We start from the raw sequence: 21392 nt of genomic DNA, 5'->3' as shown, positions 1-21392 counted from the left end.
GTCTTAAAGGAAAAAAAAATGAGTTCACAGAACCCAAGAAATAACACCCAAGGTTATTCCTACCCTCCCAAAACACACACATACATATCTACACACACATGAACACATATACACAAACACACACACACATACACACACACATACCATACTAACATAAAAGAATGAATTCTATACACATTTCTGTTACATCACACATTTTTGTCATTTAAATGCTTCTAAAACATTATATGTAGCAGTTACTATATCATGACTTTGAAGTGGGATCTTTCTGCATTGCACCAATGCAGTCTATAACATTAATGGGCTGTGTGTTGCACTGGGGATGTGCCGGTGTCCATTTATGGAAATGAAACATGCTGGCACTGACCTGCTATTTTAAAATTTTAAGTCCCAGAGGCTCCAAAGAAACCTGCTCCTGAAGAAAAGATTCCTGTTCCTGTGACAAAGAAGGAGGCCCCACCAGCTAAAGGTAGGTTGGCTTGCCTAGTGAGCAAGCCCCATTTTTATGACTTGAGTGCAAAACAGTTTATGTTATCTGTTAACTGAGTTTGTTTGATTCAAAGTGGACGTTTTATGATCAGTGACGATGCCACAAAAGTGTCTGTCTACCTGTCTAGTCTCTTTCAAAATAATTACATATTAGCTACTTTGAAAAACATAAGCCCAATTCTACAAATGTCTTTTCAAGTTCCTGAAGTGCAGAAGAAAGTTGTCACTGAAGAAAAAATAACCATCATTACTCAAAGAGAAGAATCCCCACCACCAGCAGGTACCCCATCTCTATAAAATAACCATATCTTTCTCCTAAGCTTCTTTAATTGCATGTCTTCATTTATGGGCCTGCTTGTTCTGTGTTCATTCACCTTTATAAGATTTTTATAAAAAATAAACAAATATTCTTCAAGTGCCAGAAATACCAAAGAAGAAAATTCCTGAAGAAAAAAGACCTGTTCCTCGAAAAGAAGAAGCTCCCCCACCAAAAGGTATCATCAGGCCTTCTTACAAAAGCGATCTTTTACAGGGGAATGCTTCAAGGCAAGGATGGCTTGTGAGCTTTGTGGTGTGGGGGTGCCATGTGGGTGGGTGTGCTCTGTGCTGGGCTCCAGTGGGAGAGTGCCAGAGCTCTAAATGTGCATAATGTTTCTAAAGTGCCAGCTCCACCTAAGAAACCTGTCCCTGAGGAGACTGTCCCAGTTCCCATCCCTAAGAAAGCTCCTCCCCGAGGTAGGATTGCTTCTAGAGACCTCTTGTAGTGTGTGAGTTCTTGCTCTGTTCGTCAAGTCTGTTCCCTGCTGCCTCTCCTTGTCTCCCTTCTGAGAGACTTTCCTGTGCATGTTCTTGGGATGTGTAACTTCTTTCTCCACTTTTCTAATGAAAGTGGTATACTGCAAGATGTTCCCAAACTCTTGGGAGAAAGGGAATTGGGGGTAACTCTTGATTTTTAAGCTTCAACACTGATGCTTTCTTAAAGCTGAAGTTTCTAAGAAAACCGTTGTGGAAGAGAAAAGATTTGCTGCTGAAGAAAAACTATCGGTGGCAGTTCCTCAGAGAGTGGAAGTCATGCGGCATGAAGGTATATAACCAGACGGGAGGAAGGCTGTGTCTGTATGCTCCTATGGAGTCTCTCTTTAGGATGTAAATATTTTCATCCAAACCTGGTTTTATCTTGTGTTGGTGTTGGAATGCATCTGCCTGCAGTGGTCTTCTAGAACCATCTTTTGCGTCTACTTTGATCTTGAGTCATTCTTAGAAAGTGAATAAGGTGTTGGAAAAGAGATTGCTTTGGATTTGGACACCCTGGGGAATAACTGAATTATCTTTCTTGGTCTTGGGCTTCAGTCTCCTCTTGTCTCACTTCTCACTGCCTCTTGTAGTTAGAAAGTCCTATCTCCTAAGCAGATAGGAGGATCTTCATCCATCTGTAGTGAACATGTGGCCACTGGATGTATATTCCAGCACACTGAGTTTAAATCAAATCTTATCTTTTAACCTATCTGCAGAGGAGGAATGGTCCTACTCTGAAGAAGAGGAAAGAGTGTCTGTTTCGGTGTATAGGGAAGAGGAGAGAGAGGAGGAGGAAGCAGAGATCACAGAATATGAAGGTAAATGACAGAAATGCGTGAGGGATGATTGCTGGAGGGAATCAAAAGGAACGACATAGATTTCATCTAGGGGCTTAATATATGTTCCTTTTAAACCAAAATACAAGATTCAAGAGCATTCATCCTCCAAGAGTGAACACCCTATGAAGTTCTTTTCCATCTCTTCTTTGGCTATTCAGAGGAAATGGCTTTGTAGTTATGGATAACTAAAGGGGGCAGGTATCCTCATGTGGCTTCCACCTTTTGTGAGGCGGGACTTGGCTTCAGTGTGGTCGACTGATAGAAGGATGTCACCTTGGCTATCTGATACATAAATGGTGTTCTCAAACTGTGTGTTCTACAACACACAAGTCATCCTGTGTGCATCTATATATATGCACACATGCATAACTCATATAAAAGTCCTGTTAAATATTAACCTTACAAAGAGTGACTTATTTTGATGTTTTCTATTTTGTTTTGGTCTACTCATTTAAAAATACAAGTGATGATCCAGTAAATGGACTGTCCGGTTCCTAATTCACCCTTATTCACTCTTTAAAACGAAACAAGAAAATATATGATATATTACCTTCCAGAAGTCAAAGGCATATTTGTCCAAAACAATGAATAGAAGGAGCTTTTTCTCAAATCCACATATAGAAAAAACAATCATGTAATATCTGTCATCAGGCAAACTTGTCAAGAGGTCCCAACAACTCCCTGTTGCCTTTAATGATTGAAACAATAAACTTTATTTTGTTGTAATTCCCATTTGGGGAAATAAAGCACTACTAGATTTCCTACTAAAATCTCACACTCTAGCAAACACTGTATATCCAAAGGAATGTTCCTAAGTAGGGACAGAGGTAGTTAGTTCTGTTTTAAAGGAAAATGGGTGCATTCATGACTAACTTGACTCCCTCCCTAATGTTAAGTAGATTATCAGCACCTTAGTTGTTCTCAAGCACATCTCAGGCTAATAAAAGGCAAATCTTTGTACCACCTTTCTCCACTTGGAAGAAAACTCCACATAAAATCCAGTGTTTCCAAATTTAGTAGGATGGCTTAGAATGCAGTAGGGTAGGCATGACTCCCAAACAATCCTACCCATTGGGTTGTATTTCCTGAAATAGGCCACAATAGTAGGCATGGTCAGAACTCTGGCAGGTTTGAAGATTCCATCCTTCCTAGAAATGTTTGGGAAGTCCCACAAAGCATACACATGGAACTTTCTCATCTCATCGGCCTGAGACAATTTCACTTCTTATTACAATAACATATAAACTTCCTTCAGTGCTCCAAACTCAAAGTAATAGAGAGCAAGACACTCAATGAATCTTGTACCTGCATTAAGCTGAAAAGCTGAATGGGCCTTTAGGCTGCTTTGCATTTTAGGCAACTCGTGTATTTTTAATTAGCCCTTTCTATTCTGTAATAAACTTTACACACACAGGCTCAAACATACATGAGGTCTCTTGTCTCTTCTACCATAGCTACCCACACAAAACTGGGGAGTGGGGGCATGAACTACCTTGCTTTTACACTTGTCTATGTTTCTGCCTTTCTGTCTTCAAACCTAGAGTGTCAGATTTCATTTATTTATTTATTTATTTATTTATTTATTTATTTATCTATCTGTTTATTTACTTATTTATTTATTATTTTTGAAACCTAGCTTCAAATCCTTGCGCTCTTGTTGATTTAGTCACTGGAATTTTTTTTCATGCTCATGTCCTGTTATTTATGTGAATTTGAGCCTTACTGTCTGTATGATATGCACTAAATTAGTGAGGCCAATGCTCTTTATGAAGGCATATGCTCTGACTCAACTATTCTTTGGGTATTTTAATTGGAAACAATCAGGGATTCAGCAAATGCTAAAGTCTGGCAATATGGATTACTCTATTGAAATGAAAAAAAAAATACAGCTAAAATTAAACATGAAAAAAAATCTACCATTTTTTCTTCTTTGAAATTAATGTCCTTGAAGTGATGGAAGAGCCTGAAGAACATGTTGTAGATGAAAAGCTGCACATCATCTCTAAGAAAGTAGAACTCGAACCAGCCAAAGGTACATCAACTCTTAATTTTATCTCTAAGAAAGTGGATCTTGATCCAGCCAAAGGTATACCAACTCTTAATTTTATCTCTGTATTGGTTTATTCCATCCTTTATGCTCTCTTAGGTCTAATTTACCACCAATATTAGAAATACTAATAAATAGCATGACTAATAAAAAGGTCCCCTACATATTTATTGAAAAAAACTGTACATTTTCTACAAGTGTATTTTATAATCTTTTCAAGTGCCTGAGAAGCATGAAAAGAAAATTATACCAAAACCAAAAGTTCCTGCTAAAATTGAGGAACCTCCACCCACTAAAGGTACAGTTTCTCTCATAGATGGGCAACACTGTCTGTCTTGACATATATAATAATGCATCACTAAGGTTCTGTCAGAGTTTGTCCACAAACACTGTGTTAATAGTCATTAATGTTGGTGTACATGTGATCTTTACGGAGTTATGCACGCCCCCAAAATGACACTGCCTAAGAGAATTCAAACTGATATTCTCAATCTTTCAAAAGTTCCTGAACCACCAAAGAAAATTGTACCTGAGAAGAAAGTTCCCGCTCCAGCTCCTAAAAAAGAAAAGGTGCCACCAGCCAAAGGTATATTGGGGTTCATTTTGTCCATAAGTAATACCTCACTCCCTATCTTCATGTTAAATTGATGCATTGTTCAAATCTTGATCACACTGAGAAGAAATTAAGTGTACATATGTTTGGCACTCTTTGCACCATGGTTGACTCCATTGCCTGATGTTTTCAAAGCTCCTGAAGAACCAAAGAAGCCAGTTCCAGGAAGGAAAGTTCCTGCAGAAGTGGTTGAGATAGAAGAACCTCCACCGACCAAAGGTAAATGCCATCCCCCAAAAGAAAAAATAAACATACAGAGTGTTATCTTTCTTTCTTCCTTTGGCTACCATCCTTTGGATCATAATTTTTCTATGTAGATTGTTAGTGTCTGTCTGTGATGGTGGTGTGCTATGGCTTTGTGGAGTATTACTTACTTGTTGTAATGTTCAGTTGTGTGTGCCTTATAAATTCTTCTATTCTAAAACCACAGTACTCTCTGGTGAGTAGATATGTAAGTATGAATATATATGTATGTATTATGTATGTATATATTCTACTCTTAAGTGTTACCACATGCTAATCCTAAAATTATCTTCCAAGTGACAGAGAGGCACATGAAAATTACCCAGGAAGAAAAAGTTCTTGTGGCTGTAACTAAAAAAGAGGGACCTCCAAGAGCAAGAGGTACATCAGCCTTTCCATACGTCAGTGGGAAGGATGCATTGGCGGTTCAGTGGTAGAATTCTTGCCTCCCATATGTCAGTGCTGTCTTGTCTTAACTCTCTTGAAAAGCACACTGATTGTGGGGCACAGAGGGGAGGGTGGTCACCGTCCTCCTTTAAAATGTTGTGGAATGTCAGAAGTTCAGGAAGTATCGAGTCTTTTCTGTCGGGGTCACTACTGTGTGGTTCGTCCTTTCTGTGGTCTGAATGAAGTGAGCAATTCCTTAAAGTAACATCTGTCTTCAAAGTGCCAGAGGAACCTGAGAAGGTTGTCCCTGAAGAAAAGTTTCCCAAACTCAAACCCCGGAGAGAGGCGGAGCCACCAGCTAAAGGTATATGACTCTTTAAAGGGATAGAAATAAACTTGTAGGTATTGAAATGAGTGGCATAGAACCGGCATCATTAGGGAAGCTGATTTAAATGGATATCGAAAGAAAAATAAGTAAGCTATCCCATATCAGTGCAAAATTAAACATTCGGATTCTAGAAAGTACTCTTTCTCTACCCTGCCCCCAAACATGCACAGTTTACATTAAAATGTATTTGTTGTCAGTCATGTGTCTGTTTGTTCCATACATTAAACTCATCTGTCTAGATGTCTGTTTTATGTGGTAATCATTGGTGAATTTTTTTTCTTTGATTCAATATTCTGCTTTGTCCCAGAGGAATCTTGGGAGCAGGGGATAGAATTAAGGTGAGGATAGCGTTTGTGGAATTCAGGTTTCTTTAAGGTTGTCCGTAGTTCCATAGTCACTGTTACAGCCTCTCTTATGCTCTTACAAAGCCTCCTGATGGCTCAGCATCTCAAAGCATTAAGTGGCCTGGGGAAGTATTCACAGGTGTATGGAACAATGTTGATTTTCAGGCCTGTTGATTTTTTTTTCTTGCAATTTCAGTTTAAGTTTAAAGACACATCATGTTAGGTTTTGTTCTTGGATTTTTCATGCAAAAGTTCTCTTAACAACACAATTATTTCCAGACTCTTGGGATTTACTTTGAATAATTACTCTTTTAAAGTGACTGAAGTCAGAAAAAGAGCTGTTAAAGAAGAAAAGGTGTCCATCGAAGTTCCAAAGCGAGAACCCCGACCCACTAAAGGTACATTGCGCTTTGACTCAATCATACAAAGCATTAAACCGTGTGTCTCTTTATCTGCTAGCTGCCAATCTATCCCCCTGCTGTCCTCGCTTACTGCTAACTCAAGTCAAAGACTTGAACATTTGACATCACGATTAGTCAGTTATGATACTTTTACCATCAAAAGATAATCAAGGTCACCCATAGCCAGTGTGGGAGACAGTCATAAAGGAATGGAATCAAAATACATTATCACTAAATGGGCCTCAAATAAAATACTGCCTGGTATCGATATTATTCCAGAAGTAACTGTAATGGAAGAGAAGAAATGGTCTTACACCAGAGAAGAAGAAACTGTCTTAGAACACCGAGAAGAGTATGACGATTATGAAGACTATGAGGAGTATAAGGAATATGAGGAGTATGAACCCACAGAAGAATATGACCAGTATGAAGAATACGCAGAGCGTGAGCTTGAACATTATGAGGAGTATAAAGAGCAAGAAGAATATGTCCCAGGTATGGCTGAACTACAGGTCACATTAAGTATGCATAGATCCCATTAGGATGGGATGGCAGTCGAGGTAAAAGAACTTTGTGTCACTTAGTAAATTCAACATTTTGAATCACTTAAGGAAGGGAACATAGCTCTATAAATCTTAAGGTTACTGTTAGGCTTCATACCTACAGGGCTCTCATCTTCAAAATCCACACTAACTGCCAGTAAAGACAAAGCATCCTTTTTAACCTGATGAGACAATGTGTGCGCACATATGGCTCTGACTCTAGATACTTTCTTTACTGTAAAATAAATAATAAACACACATGAATAAGTTCTGATTAGAAATTTGAAGTGAATCCATACACTTTCACTTCAGGTTTTTCTTTGTTTCTTTGAGAAGATTCTGCACACTCACATTGATGGCATTGAACACCAGTTAAGGAAAGAGAGCGTTAGCTTCCTTAGGGCTCCTACAGCCTTTTCTACTTGGACCTCTGATGCTTATTCTAGAGGTGGTGCTTGCACGGTGGACAGAGAAGAGCAGTTCTTTCAATTCACTGATTCTATTTAAGGATTGGTTTTGAAATGTGCCCTACAGTCTAACACTAACTACTTTGTATATGCTTTTAAAGAACCCAAGAAGCCTATTCCAGCAAAACCTGTCCAAGAACCAGTGCCTGCCAAACCCAAGGCCCCACCTCCAAAAGGTAGAGTGAGAACATTATCGGTTACAAAATCTTGTGTTTTCTCTGTCTGTCCACTGTGGATATGAGTTCAAGTGGATGTTTATAAAGTGTGTGTGGCAGGGGGTGGGAGTTGGGACTGCTAACGTGGTGTGCACTCTATTTCTTAACATTTTGTTCTCATGCTCAAAAGTCTAGTTTGCATTTGTAAAGCTCTTACATTGGTCTTTTAAAGTGCTGAAGAAAGCTGTTCCTGAAGAAAAAGCACCTCTGCCTATTCAAAAGAAACTTAAACCTCTGCCACCCAAAGGTACATGATGGAACCATAACTGTCCCACGCAACATCGTCACCTCCGTCTGTAACCATGTCAACCTAGACTCGCCACATTGTCTGTCCTTCTTTGCTTTTACTAAGTATATTGTCTGGTTCCATTTCTTATGTGCCAGGTCTTTGTGCTTTGTTGTTTATTCTATGATATTCATGAGATTCGTTATAATGTTCTTCCATAATCATTATCTTTAAAGCTCCCGAAGAACCAAAGAAAGTTGTTGAAGAAAAAATACAAATTTCAATTACCAAACGTGAAAAGCAGCAGGTGGCTGAACCAGCTGCCAAAGGTATAAACCACCTCTCCCCAGGATGTAGCCTTTCCTGTCTCCAGTGTCACCGCAAAGATTATTTCAAAATATTTCTACAGCCTTGTATATAGTGGCTGCTCATTGCCCCATGACTATGATACCGCCAAATAGAATACTTTTATTTGAATGCAGTGACCATTTGGCATATTCCTAATACAGTTAAATTGATATAGTGATATGCTATTATTCCCTGAAATTTGGTAACTATTTATTCTAAAATCATTTTGAAGAACTTTTCAATAAGCTAATTCAGTGTCAAGGTTTTCTTTCTTTATGTTAAGCACCTTCCTTGCACTCTTAGGAAGCATGTTAATCCAGCAGTAAATTTGGCCTTTTTAGGGTGTCTCCTGTAAGCAGAAGCATGTGAGAAAAACATCAGTTCCAATTTAGCTCTGCTACTGCAAACTTTCTTGAGTAATTCTATGGGTTTACTTTGCTGTGAGATTCAGAATCCTTCCCATAAAAAAACAGGAAGTTTCTCATAGAGAAAGTTATATATTCTATTAGAGACAGCTGCAAGATTATTCTGTCTATTTAAAGTACAAGAAAGCTAGAGATGGTTAAACATCCTATTTCTGACCCTAAAACTCCCTTATATTTAATATTTCAAGTGCCCACGAAGCCCAAGAAAGTTGTCCCAGAGGCAAAAGTACCTGTCCCTAAAAAGGAAGTGGCAGCCGCTATTAGAGGTACCTCAGATCACTTGTTCTAATGTGTTGTTCAACTTCTTTGCTGTTGAATTCATGTTCAGCTCTATGTATGACGTTATTCTGTGGGAAAGATAAAGCCTATCCTTTCTTTTGCTATAAGTGGGTCTGGACTCTGAAAATATCTTAATTTTATTGAGCAATTGAAAAATATCCAACTCAAAGATAATATCTTTAAAGTGCCAGGAGTGCCTAAAAAACCAGAACCAGAAGAGATTGTTACCTTCAAAGAGGAGGTGGAAACCCACGAAGAAGAATATATTGTAGAGGAAGAGGAGGAGTACGTCCAGGAAGAGGAGTATGTTCGTGAAGAATACATCCAGGAAGAGGAGTACATTCATGAAGAGGAATACATCCGTGAAGAGGAAGAGTATCTTCATGAAGAGGAGCTCATAGCCGAGGAAGAAGTGGTTCCAGTGACACCAGTCAAAGGTAGATGATGGTTCCTGTAAATAGAAGGGAAGTGGCGAATCAGAGTTTGGGTGTCTGGCTTAGTCAAATCCTGGAGGTTTTGGCACTGATGCCCAAGACCTTTTTAGATGTTGACTTGATACCTGTGTGTGCTTTTCACATTTCATATCTTCTACGACGTTTTCAAATCTTATTGCTATCTTTAAAGTGCCTGAGGTACCCAAGAAACCTGTTCCAGAAGAGAAAAAACCTGTTCCTGTTCCCAAAAAGAAGGAAGTGCCACCAGCAAAAGGTATCCACCGCTCACACAATATGCATATAGACAACTTCATCTGTCTTCAGATGGCTCCCTCTCCTCTTGCTCCCACAATCTCTGTGTGTGTGTGCTGCTAAAACATTCCGTGTGCTTTATATGGATGTTGCTCCTTATAGTCAGAACTTAACTATAAACAATGTCTTTAAAGTGCCTGAGATTCCCAAGAAGCCAGAGGAAAAAGTTCCTGTGCCTATTCCTAAAAAGGAGAAAGCTCCGCCCGCCAAAGGTACAGCTCATACTTCAGCCTTTGACCTGTGTGGTGTAACTTGGTGAACCATAGTCATCCCTGCCCCGTGGCAATGTTAATAACATTAACACCAGAACAAGAAGCACCCAGCTGGTCACAGAAGCCAGCGCCATATAGTCATCTCTGAATGTGGCCACGGAAGCATGCTTCTGTTTAACATTTGTGCCTTCTTTAGTGGGGAGTTCTTGGTGAAAAATAAGTTCACACTGTTAAAATGGCCAACACGGATTACCAAGCCTTCTGTGCTGTCTCTGTCAAAGCTCTGTGTTCATTTGGTGGTGTTTACCGTAACTCTCCTGCATGTCTAACATGTCTTGTTTTGTGGTTAGTATTAGTTTCTGTCTGAAAGTATAGTGGTTGACACATCTGTGATAGTTCCATTGTCCCTAAATTGCTAGAATCCTCTGTGACATTGACCTTATTTACTGTCTTCTAAGTTCCGGAAGTGCCCAAGAAGCCTGTACCAGAGGAAAAACCACCAGTACCTGTCCCCAAAAAGGTGGAAACGCCACCAGCCAAAGGTATATGAACTTGAAGGGGCATACAATTTTAGATTTATATGAAAGTAAAGTACATAATTGGTGCAATAATACGTTTTTCAGATGATATTGAGCACCACTTTGATAGCATCTCTTTACAAAAACAGATTTTTGTTTTTAAAATAAAATGCTGCTTGGGATTTCTTCACTGTGATTTTATTGCCTTATCTTAATCCTTTCCATACTATGCTTGAGCTCAATGTTTTTGTATTGTATAAAACTTTTCCTAAATCATTTCTTTAAAGTGCCAGAAGTGCCCAAGAAGCCTGTGCCTGAGAAGAAGGTGCCAGTGCCTGAGAAGAAGGTGCCAGTGCCTGAGAAGAAGGTGCCAGTGCCTGAGAAGAAGGTGCCAGTGCCTGAGAAGGCCAGCCTGAGAGAAGGTGCCAGTGCCTGAGAAGAAGGTAGAGGCTCCACCTGCAAAAGGTATTATTTCATCATTTATATCCATGGGGAGAGATCTCACATTAGTGTTCATTCATAAGAAAATGTCCCTGTACTAACTACGTTCATGAAAGTGTCTTGCTAAAAATAAAATGTCTTCCATATTGTGTGAGCTTTTACCATGTCTATGGTAAAAACACTGTGAAAGGACACATTCTTAAAGACAAACCATATCTTTAAAGTGCCAGAGGTGCCCAAGAAGCTCATCCCAGAAGAAAAGAAACCAACACCTATTCTGAAAAAAATGGAAGCTCCACCCCCCAAAGGTACATCTACCTTGGGCAGCACCAGGGTACAAAGGGAATGGAATGGGTGTTGTACAGTCTCACTGTGTTTGCTTGACATTTGTATGTTGGTGATGATTGTACAAAGAATATTTGCTTTTCATGTTGTCTTGGTATCGTGAATATTTTACATGAATGTGGAATTTGTATGATTGAATAAATATCTTTAAAGTGCCAAAGAAACGGGAAGTAGTCTCAGTTCCTGTGGCTCTACCTGGGGAAGAAGAATCTCCATTTGAAGAAGACATTGCTCCTGAAGAGGAAGTTCCTCCTGAGGAAGAGGAAGTTCTACCTGAGGAAGAGGAAGTTCCACCAGAAGAAGAGGAAGTTCCACCAGAGGAAGAGGAAGTTCTACCTGAGGTAGAGGAAGTTCTACCTGAGGTAGAAGAAGTTCTACCTGAGGAAGAGGAAGTTCTTCCAGAAATTAAACCTAAGGTGCCAAGACCTGCACCAGGTAGAGCAGTTCTTGGAATCAAGACTTTTTATGTTGACTTCTGCCTTCCCATGTTTTTATTCATTTCTAATGTTATCTTATCTACTTTACTGGGTTGTCATCAAAGTCTTAGAAAACATCCCAGACACACCTTCATCTTACTTACTGCCACCTGCTTTATATGTCTGTCTATTGTAAACTATCTGCATGCCTTAATTCTATTTGATGTTTGTTTGTGGTCCTATTGTCAGATGTCTTTTGTTATAGATTCAATATTGTATGTGGTTCTTAATGTCTTTAAATGAAATGTTTTTAAGTGCCAAAGAAAACTGTACCTGAGAAGAAAGTCCCCGTTCCTGTTCCTAAAAAAGTGGAGCCTCCACCACCTCCCAAAGGTATAGCCCCTTTCCAGAGTGAACACACAGCCCTTACCATAGCTTTATCAGATGGGTCTCAGCAAAAAAAATACACTTATAAAATGGATAGCCAAATTTTACTTCTAAAGCTGATCAGGACACTGATAGTCATTTCTTTCTATTAGATGTTTTTCATGTAGTATTTTTTTACATGAAAGGTTAAAGGCAGTATTATCATACAACTTACAAAATGTCTGCTTCACTTGCTATAATTTTATTAAACCATGTAATGTTTCATATAGATTTTCTGAACATCTAAATTATCTATAGGAAAATTTTTACCTAAAATTCCATAAATTCATGTTGATGAATTTCATCCTTCACTCATTTGTGGTAAGTGCCTTGGTGACACCAGGCTGAAAAGAAAAACAATGATGTATTCATCAAAACACTGAGTAACAGTTTATCAAACCACTGACGATTTATGTCAAAACATTGAGTAATAGTTTATGTCTTTCAAAACCGATATATAAATGGGAGCACGACAAGTTTTGATTTTAACCTTGACTTTGCTGTCCTCTAAAGAGTCCTTTAGTGAATCTGAGCCTTAGTTGGCTCTTCATAAAGTCGGGATACTAACAAATCCCAGTGGATTCTAATATTATTGTAAAGATAAAATAAGACAAGGTATATTATTATGTCATTGAATGAAAGAATTAATATTTAAATTCACAGATCAGATCATGGTACAATACCTAGGAAGCATATTCCTTAATTTACAATACCTTAAATTACAATAATATTTCCTGAAAAAGCCATGATGGCAAAATTTTAAATAAGTGTAATGTTTCTACCAGGCTGTATAATCACATGATATTTTCAGATAATTTTTAACTAAGTTCTGAGCAAAATTTAAGTAAATAAAATGATAGCATCTGGCTTAAAATAACCAGCCATTTGCTAATCTCTCTCCCTGAAAGTCCCAGGCATCTCCTGATGGGCTGCAGCTTGTATTCTCTCCCTCTTCTGAGTCAATGTTGCATGATGGTCTTTCTGTGTGTATAGACTTCTTGCTTGCTTTCTTGCTCTTAAAAATACATCTTATCATGAAATGGTGTCTTTAAAGTGCCTGAGGTCAAGAAGAAAGTGCCAGAGAAGAAAGTAGTTGTTCCCAAGAAAGAGGAGGCTCCTCACACCAAAGGTACATTACCGCTAATGTTCTTGCATTCCCAAGTACATCAGACATCTTCTTTCCTTTCACCCATCAAGTCAAAATGTCTTGTTCAGTATTTGTGAAAGTAACTTCTGCTATTGTTGTGTACATTGTCCTTGTATTTGTGAGACTGAAATTTCAAAATGTCTTTAAAGTTCCCATGGTTCCTAAGAAACCTGAACCAGAAAAGAAGTTGCCTCCCCCCAGCCTTAAGAAGGCAGTGGCTCCTCCTGCCAAAGGTACATGATACTGGCTGTGCCATTGTTGACCTGAAGTGTCGTCCACATAGGATGTTCAGCATACATGTTTGCATTCTCTGGTCTGTCACTGACGTTTGTCACTGTACCTCTGTTGTGTCCATGTTGGTGTTCTGTCCATTTTCCACTTTGTGTGAGTGTATTTTTTGCCTTGTTTCTCCTCTGTATGTTATTTCTGAAAATTAAAATGACAGATGTTATATATCTTTAAAGAGCCAGAAGTGACAAAGTCCTTGTAATTCTTCCTTTGGAAAAAAAAAAGGACAGAATCCAGCTACAAAAGATAGTCTCATGATGTCACAAGCTCCTTCATTCGCTTCTTAACTGTGATGCGTCAGGGTTTCACCTACCTCTGTGTGCTGTGCCGTTTGCTCTCTTGGGTTGGGAATGTGAAGTTTGGTCTTTAGGTCTCTTCTTTAGCTCTTGAGTTTTAAGTGCCTAAAACAGTCAATGTCTTTTAAGCTCCTGAGGTACCTAAGAAGGTGGAAGAAAGATGGGTCATACCCCCTAAAGAAGAGGAAGTTCCTCCCTCTGAAGGTAGATGACTTCTTAAGAAAACATATCTAAGCATCCTTGTCTTACCATTATCTCATATTTGGAGGAGATAATGTACATTTCACTCTAGAAAAATAGACCTTCTAGCTCTGACAGGAAGTGGTACTTGCCTAGAAGGAATTGGGCAGGCCCACTCATTCCAGTTGATTCTCATTCTTGCCTGGTTAGCCTGTTGATTTGTGACATATTTCATTGAAAAGCGGAAACGAACCCACTAACTTCTTTATTCTTCTCTCACTCACTAATTCTGTGAAATGTCAATGTTTTATCTTTTGTGTGTGAATACTATAGGGAATGTCTCACCTAAGGCCTGCAGTAACAGTGATGAAATTAGCTTTTCCCAGAACAATCTGAGATAAACCTACATAACTGGTGCAGAAAACCTGGCTTCTATTCCTAAATAATTGCTTGACTCTAAAATCTTTCCACCTCACTAAAAAATAATTATTCCAACTAAATCCTCTAGGATCCCTTCCAGTTCCAATATTAGAAAATGCCTAACATATTTTAAAGAGTCGGCAGATTTTTTTCCAGATTAGTGTTTGTGAACATTTAGAAGACTGAATAATTTGTTAAGATGGTATAATTTCAATCTAACATTCCAAGGATTATTTAAAAAATCATTTACAAAATAATCTGTTTCAAGTATATGAAGAAGCAGAAGAACCCACCCCCGAAGAGATCCCAGAAGAACCTATCATAGAGGAAGAGGAGGTGGTGGAGGAAGAGGAGGAAGAGGAAGAGGTGGTGGTGCCCCCTAGAGGTACAGCCACTTCCATGAGTTGGCTCTTCCAAACCCTTGCTGCTTCAAATCCCAGAGCTGTCTAAACCTAACCGTCAGCCCTAGACTTTTCTTGTGTCATGCCAAGGAGCCCTGGGAGTACTTGCTCCCAGTAGCTGAAGCATGGTGGTCCTGTCCTTCCCTAACTTCTCATCCTTCACTGGCAGTCTGACTATGAGTGAGGGAAGTGGTTTCTGGTATGACACTTCAATCCTTCCTCCTAGATTACAATCCTCAGTTTGGCTTTCCATTCAAATGCTTGAGAACAATCTATTTGTGTGGTGAACGCATTCACTTTAGAGCATAATTCCTAAATCATCCCTGACAGCACTGAAATCCTTGCATAGTTTCCATTGTGTCTCTAAGAGTTTCCAAGAGTCCTGCTCTACTACTATCATTTGGGTTGCTAATATCTTCCTAAAGTAAATCAATGTTTTGTGTTGTTTTGTTTATATTTTGATATTTGGGTGTGTTTTGTTCATTGCATGTGATTTTTTTTCACCATGTCCATAAATATCTTCTAAGTGCCTGAAGTGGTTAAGAAGACAGTGCCTGCCGCACCCACTCCTGTCCCCAAGAAGGCAGAGGCGCCCCCCCGCTAAAGGTACAGCAAACCCCAGTGAATTCTGTAACTTGTCCCACCCCAGTGATCTTCTAAAAAGCTCTTTATCTTCTTGCAATTCTTCCTTAAAACAACTGTCATAGCAAACTGACTAATGACAAGTAAAAATGTCACTCATCGTGTCCTTAGATTTCCTAGAGTACCAAATGGTAAGCAATGGATCCACAAGTGTACACTGTGTCGATTATTTTAGAAGACTCTAATTTTAAATAGCTAGAAATTTTGATGCCTTATCATGATCTGTCTATATTTTAAAACATAATGATTTATCTTTCTTACCCTCATTCTATTCCTAGACTTCATTCCATTATATAACTAAAATTTTCATTATGTTTTATAACATTATTCACTATATATACGATTTTATACAGAAAAAAGTAGATTCTGATACTTGGACAATAACTTTAAAGAGCCTCATGTCCTTTTTTGTAACCATAATTTAACTTGGGAATTTGAGGTTATAAAATTGTCCTTTTTCATTGCTTCTTAGTTCCATCAATGTTCCAGATAACATCTTTAGCAATTGTGGCATACTACCACTATTACAACAGACTTCTTAGCAAAGAAAATAGTGCCCAGCAGTTCCTAAGGCCTAAGTCAGGGTCCAAATTGTCTAGGATTATCAAGGATAATAATCAGTTTGAAAATTCTTCATAAAATTAAAAATAGTAAAATTAGGCCTGGTGTTGGTAACATCTGCTGTCTTAAAAATAGTAAAGCTTCTTAGTGGGCATATGTTGACTTCTAATGATACAGATAGTGCAAGTGAGTGTTTGGGAAAGTATCCCTATTACTTGTAAAATAGTTGTCCAACAGCACAGATCAACTTCTTAGACACATTGATGACATAACTTGTTTCCGATGTTTTTATTCATGTGTGTTATTGAGCATTGTCGTCTAACTAAGGCACCTAATATCTTTAAAGTGCCAAAGAAAATTCCTGAAGAAAAAGTTCCTGCTCCTGTCCAGAGAAAAGAGGCACCACCAGCCAAAGGTACACTTTTTCTTTTAAACCTGATCTCCTTTAACCATTCTTCACTAAGCTGTCTGTTTTATGTCCATGTGTCTTATTTTTGATGTCCAATGTCCAAGCTTATTCTTGGTGATCTTAAATTATTAAAACTCTATCCTTTAAAGTGCCTGAAATACCAAAGAAAGTTCCAGAAAAGAAAGTCCCAGAAAAGAAAGTTCCAGAAAAGAAAATTCCTGAAAAGAAAGTCCCTGTGCCCAAAAAGGAAGCTGTTCCCCCCGCTAAAGGTATTTTGGGAAAATCCTTTGCTCTTCTTGTCCTTTCATGGAAGGCTTCTCTTAGTCATTTTTCTTACATGTTGAATTGATGTCTATTTCATCTTGTGACTGAAAAAACAAATCTCTTAAAGTAGATGCTCTTTCAGGGAGAGCCGTTTTTGAAGAAAAAATATCAGTTGCCTACGAGCAAGAGGAAATAGTCCAAGAAAGAATAGAGTTAGAACTCGTGGAGGCAAAGGTAGAGGAGGCTTTTGAAGAAGAGGAATTCCATGAGGTCAAGGAATACTTCGAAGAAGAAGAGTTCCATGAGGTGGAGGAATTCATCAGAGTGGAAGAACGCAGGTTCCAAGAAGAACACAAAGTTGAAGAGGTCCACAGGGTCATTGAGTTTTTAGAGGCTGAAGAAGTGGAAGTCTATGAAAAACCCAAAATTCCACCGAAAAAAGGTATAGGAGATTCTGCAGATAATACAGTTTGTTATATCTTTCTCTTGCCAGCTTTGTTTCCAAAATACCTTGCATGTTCAGTTCAAAACATCAGCCCCATGAACTGCTTTAAGCATGAGTGTAAACTGTTTAATTCAGAAACTGATAAGGTGTAGAGATTAACCACACGAGTAGTTGATTTTCATAGACATGAGAATTATGTGTGATACTGGCATAGTCCCATGCTCCATACATCACTGTATGAATGTGTGGGTTCTTCTTATGGTCTAACAAGCATTACATGATTATCACAGGTACCAACATTAATAGGTGCCATCCATTCAGTGACACACCTGTCAGTTCACTGAGGAATTTCTATTCTCATCAAAGCAACCATTGCCTTGTTGACATTTGAGTTACCTATATGCTAACTAATAATTACTTATTGAACGCTTTTGCCATTTTGTGGTTATCCTCATTAAAGAAATAATGGAGTAAATGAAGCATTGGTCATGGTACTCAAATTCTAGTAAATTCTAAGGACAAGACATAATGTACATACATAGTCTTCAGGACTACTCCAGACCATGCCTAAATGAATGTGTGTGAAATATGTTTGTTTGATATAGCAATATATTGTATAAATAAAAAATCACAGCTTTCTTGAAACAGGCATAGTATAAATTCAAAAAAATATAAACTTTTTTATGAGCCTTCATTGTGCAACTTTAGTATAAATAGTGCTTCATAGTATTTTATGGGTCTCTTCTAAACAAAAACACTAATATCTTTGAAGGACCTGAGGTATCTGAGAAAGTCATCCCTCCAAAAAAACCACCTTTCAAAGTTGTTCCTCGAAAAGAGCCACCAGCTAAAGGTATTTCATGGCACAATGATACTCACACAACTGTATTCAGTTGCTCCTTTGTTGCTTTACAAGTTTGTGTTCTGCTTGATGTTTTTCTTCTGTGTTTAGTGTTAGATGAATGTCAGCATAATTAATATCTTTAAAGTGACCAAAAGCCCAAAGACAGATCTACAAACATAGATGTCACAGTTGTTGTCCTAAAACAACCAAACCCAAGCACCTACTGGGCATTCTTTGATGCTGGTTGTTTATATGTTCACCAATATTCTTATTGACAGATCTTTCTTTCCTTATTTATTATTAATAGTATTAAGCTGTTAGTTATAATTACATCATAAATATGTGGCAGTGCCCCTCCTTTATTCATTTTCATCAGCCTCTTTACTAATACATAATTTGAGGTTCTATCTTTAAAGTCAATGAGTATATAAGAAAGTCATCATTGAAGAGTAAGTTGCAATTATCCTGCCAAAAGGAGCAGAGAGAGCAGCCAGCGAAGGTGTGTTGTCGGTTGTTCATGTTAAGTTTTTGTTGAGCTAACTTGGGGAGTTTCATGGACTTTTGTGTTCATCCTTGTTGTCAAAAGTCAACTCTGTAAGTGCCGTCTTGTGTGCCTCTATTTTACGATGTGACTCTGTTCTGCTTCCATTATATATCTCTTATATTCTGCCTGCTAAGATACTTTCGAGTATGTAAAAGTAAAGGAAACTATCCCTGCTGTCTTTAAAGTACCTGAGGTGACCAAGAAAGTGGTGGCTGAAGAAAAAGTCCGTGTTCCTGAAGAATCCAAGGCCCCACCACCTAAAGGTACCTGCCTTTGCTGATTCCCATCAGCAGCAAATCCCTATGAATCACTTTCCACAAAGGAGAGAAAGACCACTCTTCCCCCAGGACCACAAGATGGGAAAAACATTAACAGCCTAAAGGTCCTTCTTATTTGGGCCATCTTATTATTCAATAATTAAACAACATTGGTCCCTCAGCTCTTCTTCCCTATGGAGTTGACACTGGACTCTCTGCCTCATGGCATGAGAAATAAGTTCTAAATAAACAACAGAAAACACTACTGACCCTCAAGAATGAGGTGTCTATAACATGAACTGTCAACAAGGCAGTTGAGAGACCCAGAGAGCTTTGACATCATTTTGGACATTCCACTTAATACATTCCTCCCCTTCGCTCTTGATATTTTATACTTAATTTTGATGATCGTGAAAGTAAGACAAATAAATATCTTTAAAGCACCTGAAGTACCTAAGAAAATCACTCCAGAAGAAAAAGTCCGTGAAGCTGTTCCTAAAAAGCCTGAAGTTCCACCGTCTAAAGGTACACACTGATGCTAACCCCAATGTCAAATGACTCTGTGGTTATGTTTCTATTGTGTAGAGCGAACAAGTGTTCCATCAAATCTTCGTGGTTTAAATTTTTATATTCTTAATATCCTACATATGTTGTTAATAGTAATTAGTATACTAATATCTTTAAAGTTCCTGAGGTGCCTAAGGAAATTATTCCCGAAGAAAAATTACCTGTTGTTCTTCCTGAAGACACAGAGATATACAGTGAGTGCATACAAGCTGTGTTCTGAATCCACTGTGTCTGTCCACACAGTATGAAAATGCAAATATACTAATATCTTATCAAAGCCATGCATGCTAAAAATTTTGACTAAAATTAAGTCATCTGAATGTCCATTAGACTGAGAGAAGTTACTTTTCTTCATCAATTAAAAACTAAGCTGTCCTGTGCTTATAACATTATGCAACTTTAGAAAAGTCATGTGTCCCATTAAATTTCCTAACCTGTCCCGGGTACAAACATCTCTTCACCTTGAAGCAATTTATATTTCTCACACCATGAGACAACTTACTTTAACTCTATATTAATTATTATAATTGGGTTTTGCAAAATCAAAATAGTCCAATGTTATTGTTTTACTCTTCATGGTAATAAATAGGATTTGGACAGTGCTGGTCAAATGATCACAAATTTAAAAGATCACTGAAGCCCTAAGAGAATTAGCAAGGCTTTTTTTTTCCTTTCCTAAATAATTTAAGTAGTAAGAGAACCTAAATAGTGAAGGGTTTTGAGCAGATTCAGTATTCTGAATGTATACATGTTAACAGACAACAAATTCATCCATTTTTTTTTTCAATCTGGAAAACTCCTGATTAAAACTCATCTTACAGTAGTTTTGGATTAATGTGTATGATCACTTTCTCCTCCTTGTTCTATCCTTAAAACTTGTTATTGTTTACCAGACAGTCTTCCTTTCTAAAGGTTGAAAAAATCATTTATTCTTTTCATAAGCTTTTCCCCCATACATTTCATCACTCACATTTCCCTTCGAGTATTGTAGCCTCATCTCTTCTTTTTGACTTCTAATCTCTACATTGTTTTCATATTTATAGTACTCTGTGAAGCCATAAATGAAATTTTATTTTTAAATATAAGTAAGTATATAGCGCAGTCCGTGGGAAGCCAGCTTCTGAGAGCTGCTTCAGAGTAGTGAGGGCTTTAGGAAACTTTTTTATCTGAGGTTCTTTAGAAATAAGTTTCTATATAAGTGACAGGTAAATAAGGAAACACACATGCTTTCTGATTGTGACTTTCTCTTTTACTTCATCTTGAAAATCTCTCTTGCTTGCTCTTCTGCCTAGCTACTCATATTCTCTCCTCAGCTCCCTGTGCAACCCCAACACACACTCTAACACACACTCACACACACTCCCTCCCTCACTGCACAGCTCTTTACACACATTCTAACACACACTCACTCCTCTTAACATGCAGCTCCCTACATAGGTCTATACAGCCCACCTCATATCTCTATTTATATAGAGTTATACATTTCTCTGCTCTGTTGTATCCCTTCACACACTACTGCATCATTCATTCACTCTTACTCATTCAGTCACTCACTCACTCTGTCTCTCACCTTACTCTTATACTTCTTCTCTGCCCAACTTTGGAGAATTATATGTTACATTTCTCTCTGCCCACTCAGCTACTTCCCTCACTCAGCACACACACCTACACACACTCACACAGTCCCTACTCTCAGCATCCAAACTCTGGACAATTAAATGTTACATTTTCAGGATCCGACCCATTCTCATAACACATAACTGCGTGATAAGTCACATGGTTTTTCTCAGGCTAGGAAGGTCCCACTGACCAGCCAGTGAGTAATGTTTGGCCATGCACATAGCTCTTTACCAGACAGAGAATGACACTGAAATTTAGTAAGCTGAACCTTGATTGGTAGGGGTACATACAGAAAGAGAATTACTGCAGAAGGTTATGCTTACCAAATTTGCTTCAGTTCTAACCTAGATTCAGC

General features: G+C 38.3%; 1 protein-coding gene across 1 annotated transcript in view; it reads left to right on the top strand.

Moving 5' to 3' along the window:
* Ttn (titin) overlaps nt 1-21392 on the top strand; it is a 269525-nt gene that overhangs the window by 114379 nt on the left and 133754 nt on the right. Inside the window, 35 exon segments of the mRNA XM_036184883.1 lie at nt 389-469; nt 689-769; nt 906-983; nt 1150-1224; nt 1472-1573; nt 2001-2102; nt 4075-4155; nt 4391-4468; nt 4673-4756; nt 4919-5002; nt 5324-5407; nt 5694-5777; nt 6463-6543; nt 6826-7041; nt 7657-7731; nt 7943-8017; nt 8233-8325; nt 8958-9025; nt 9134-9485; nt 9673-9756; nt 9929-10006; nt 10465-10548; nt 10812-10870; nt 10965-10989; nt 11190-11273; nt 11464-11745; nt 13207-13281; nt 14013-14087; nt 14752-14868; nt 15412-15483; nt 16428-16502; nt 16646-16765; nt 16903-17202; nt 17978-18058; nt 18779-18856. Of these exon segments, the coding sequence (XP_036040776.1) occupies nt 389-469; nt 689-769; nt 906-983; nt 1150-1224; nt 1472-1573; nt 2001-2102; nt 4075-4155; nt 4391-4468; nt 4673-4756; nt 4919-5002; nt 5324-5407; nt 5694-5777; nt 6463-6543; nt 6826-7041; nt 7657-7731; nt 7943-8017; nt 8233-8325; nt 8958-9025; nt 9134-9485; nt 9673-9756; nt 9929-10006; nt 10465-10548; nt 10812-10870; nt 10965-10989; nt 11190-11273; nt 11464-11745; nt 13207-13281; nt 14013-14087; nt 14752-14868; nt 15412-15483; nt 16428-16502; nt 16646-16765; nt 16903-17202; nt 17978-18058; nt 18779-18856 (3663 nt within the window).

The sequence above is a fragment of the Onychomys torridus genome, chromosome 4 (genome assembly GCF_903995425.1).
Source record: "Onychomys torridus chromosome 4, mOncTor1.1, whole genome shotgun sequence".
In the NCBI taxonomy this organism is placed as follows: domain Eukaryota; kingdom Metazoa; phylum Chordata; class Mammalia; order Rodentia; family Cricetidae; genus Onychomys; species Onychomys torridus.
Note: the sequence above shows the minus strand (reverse complement) of the source record. Positions and strands in the feature narration are given on the sequence as shown.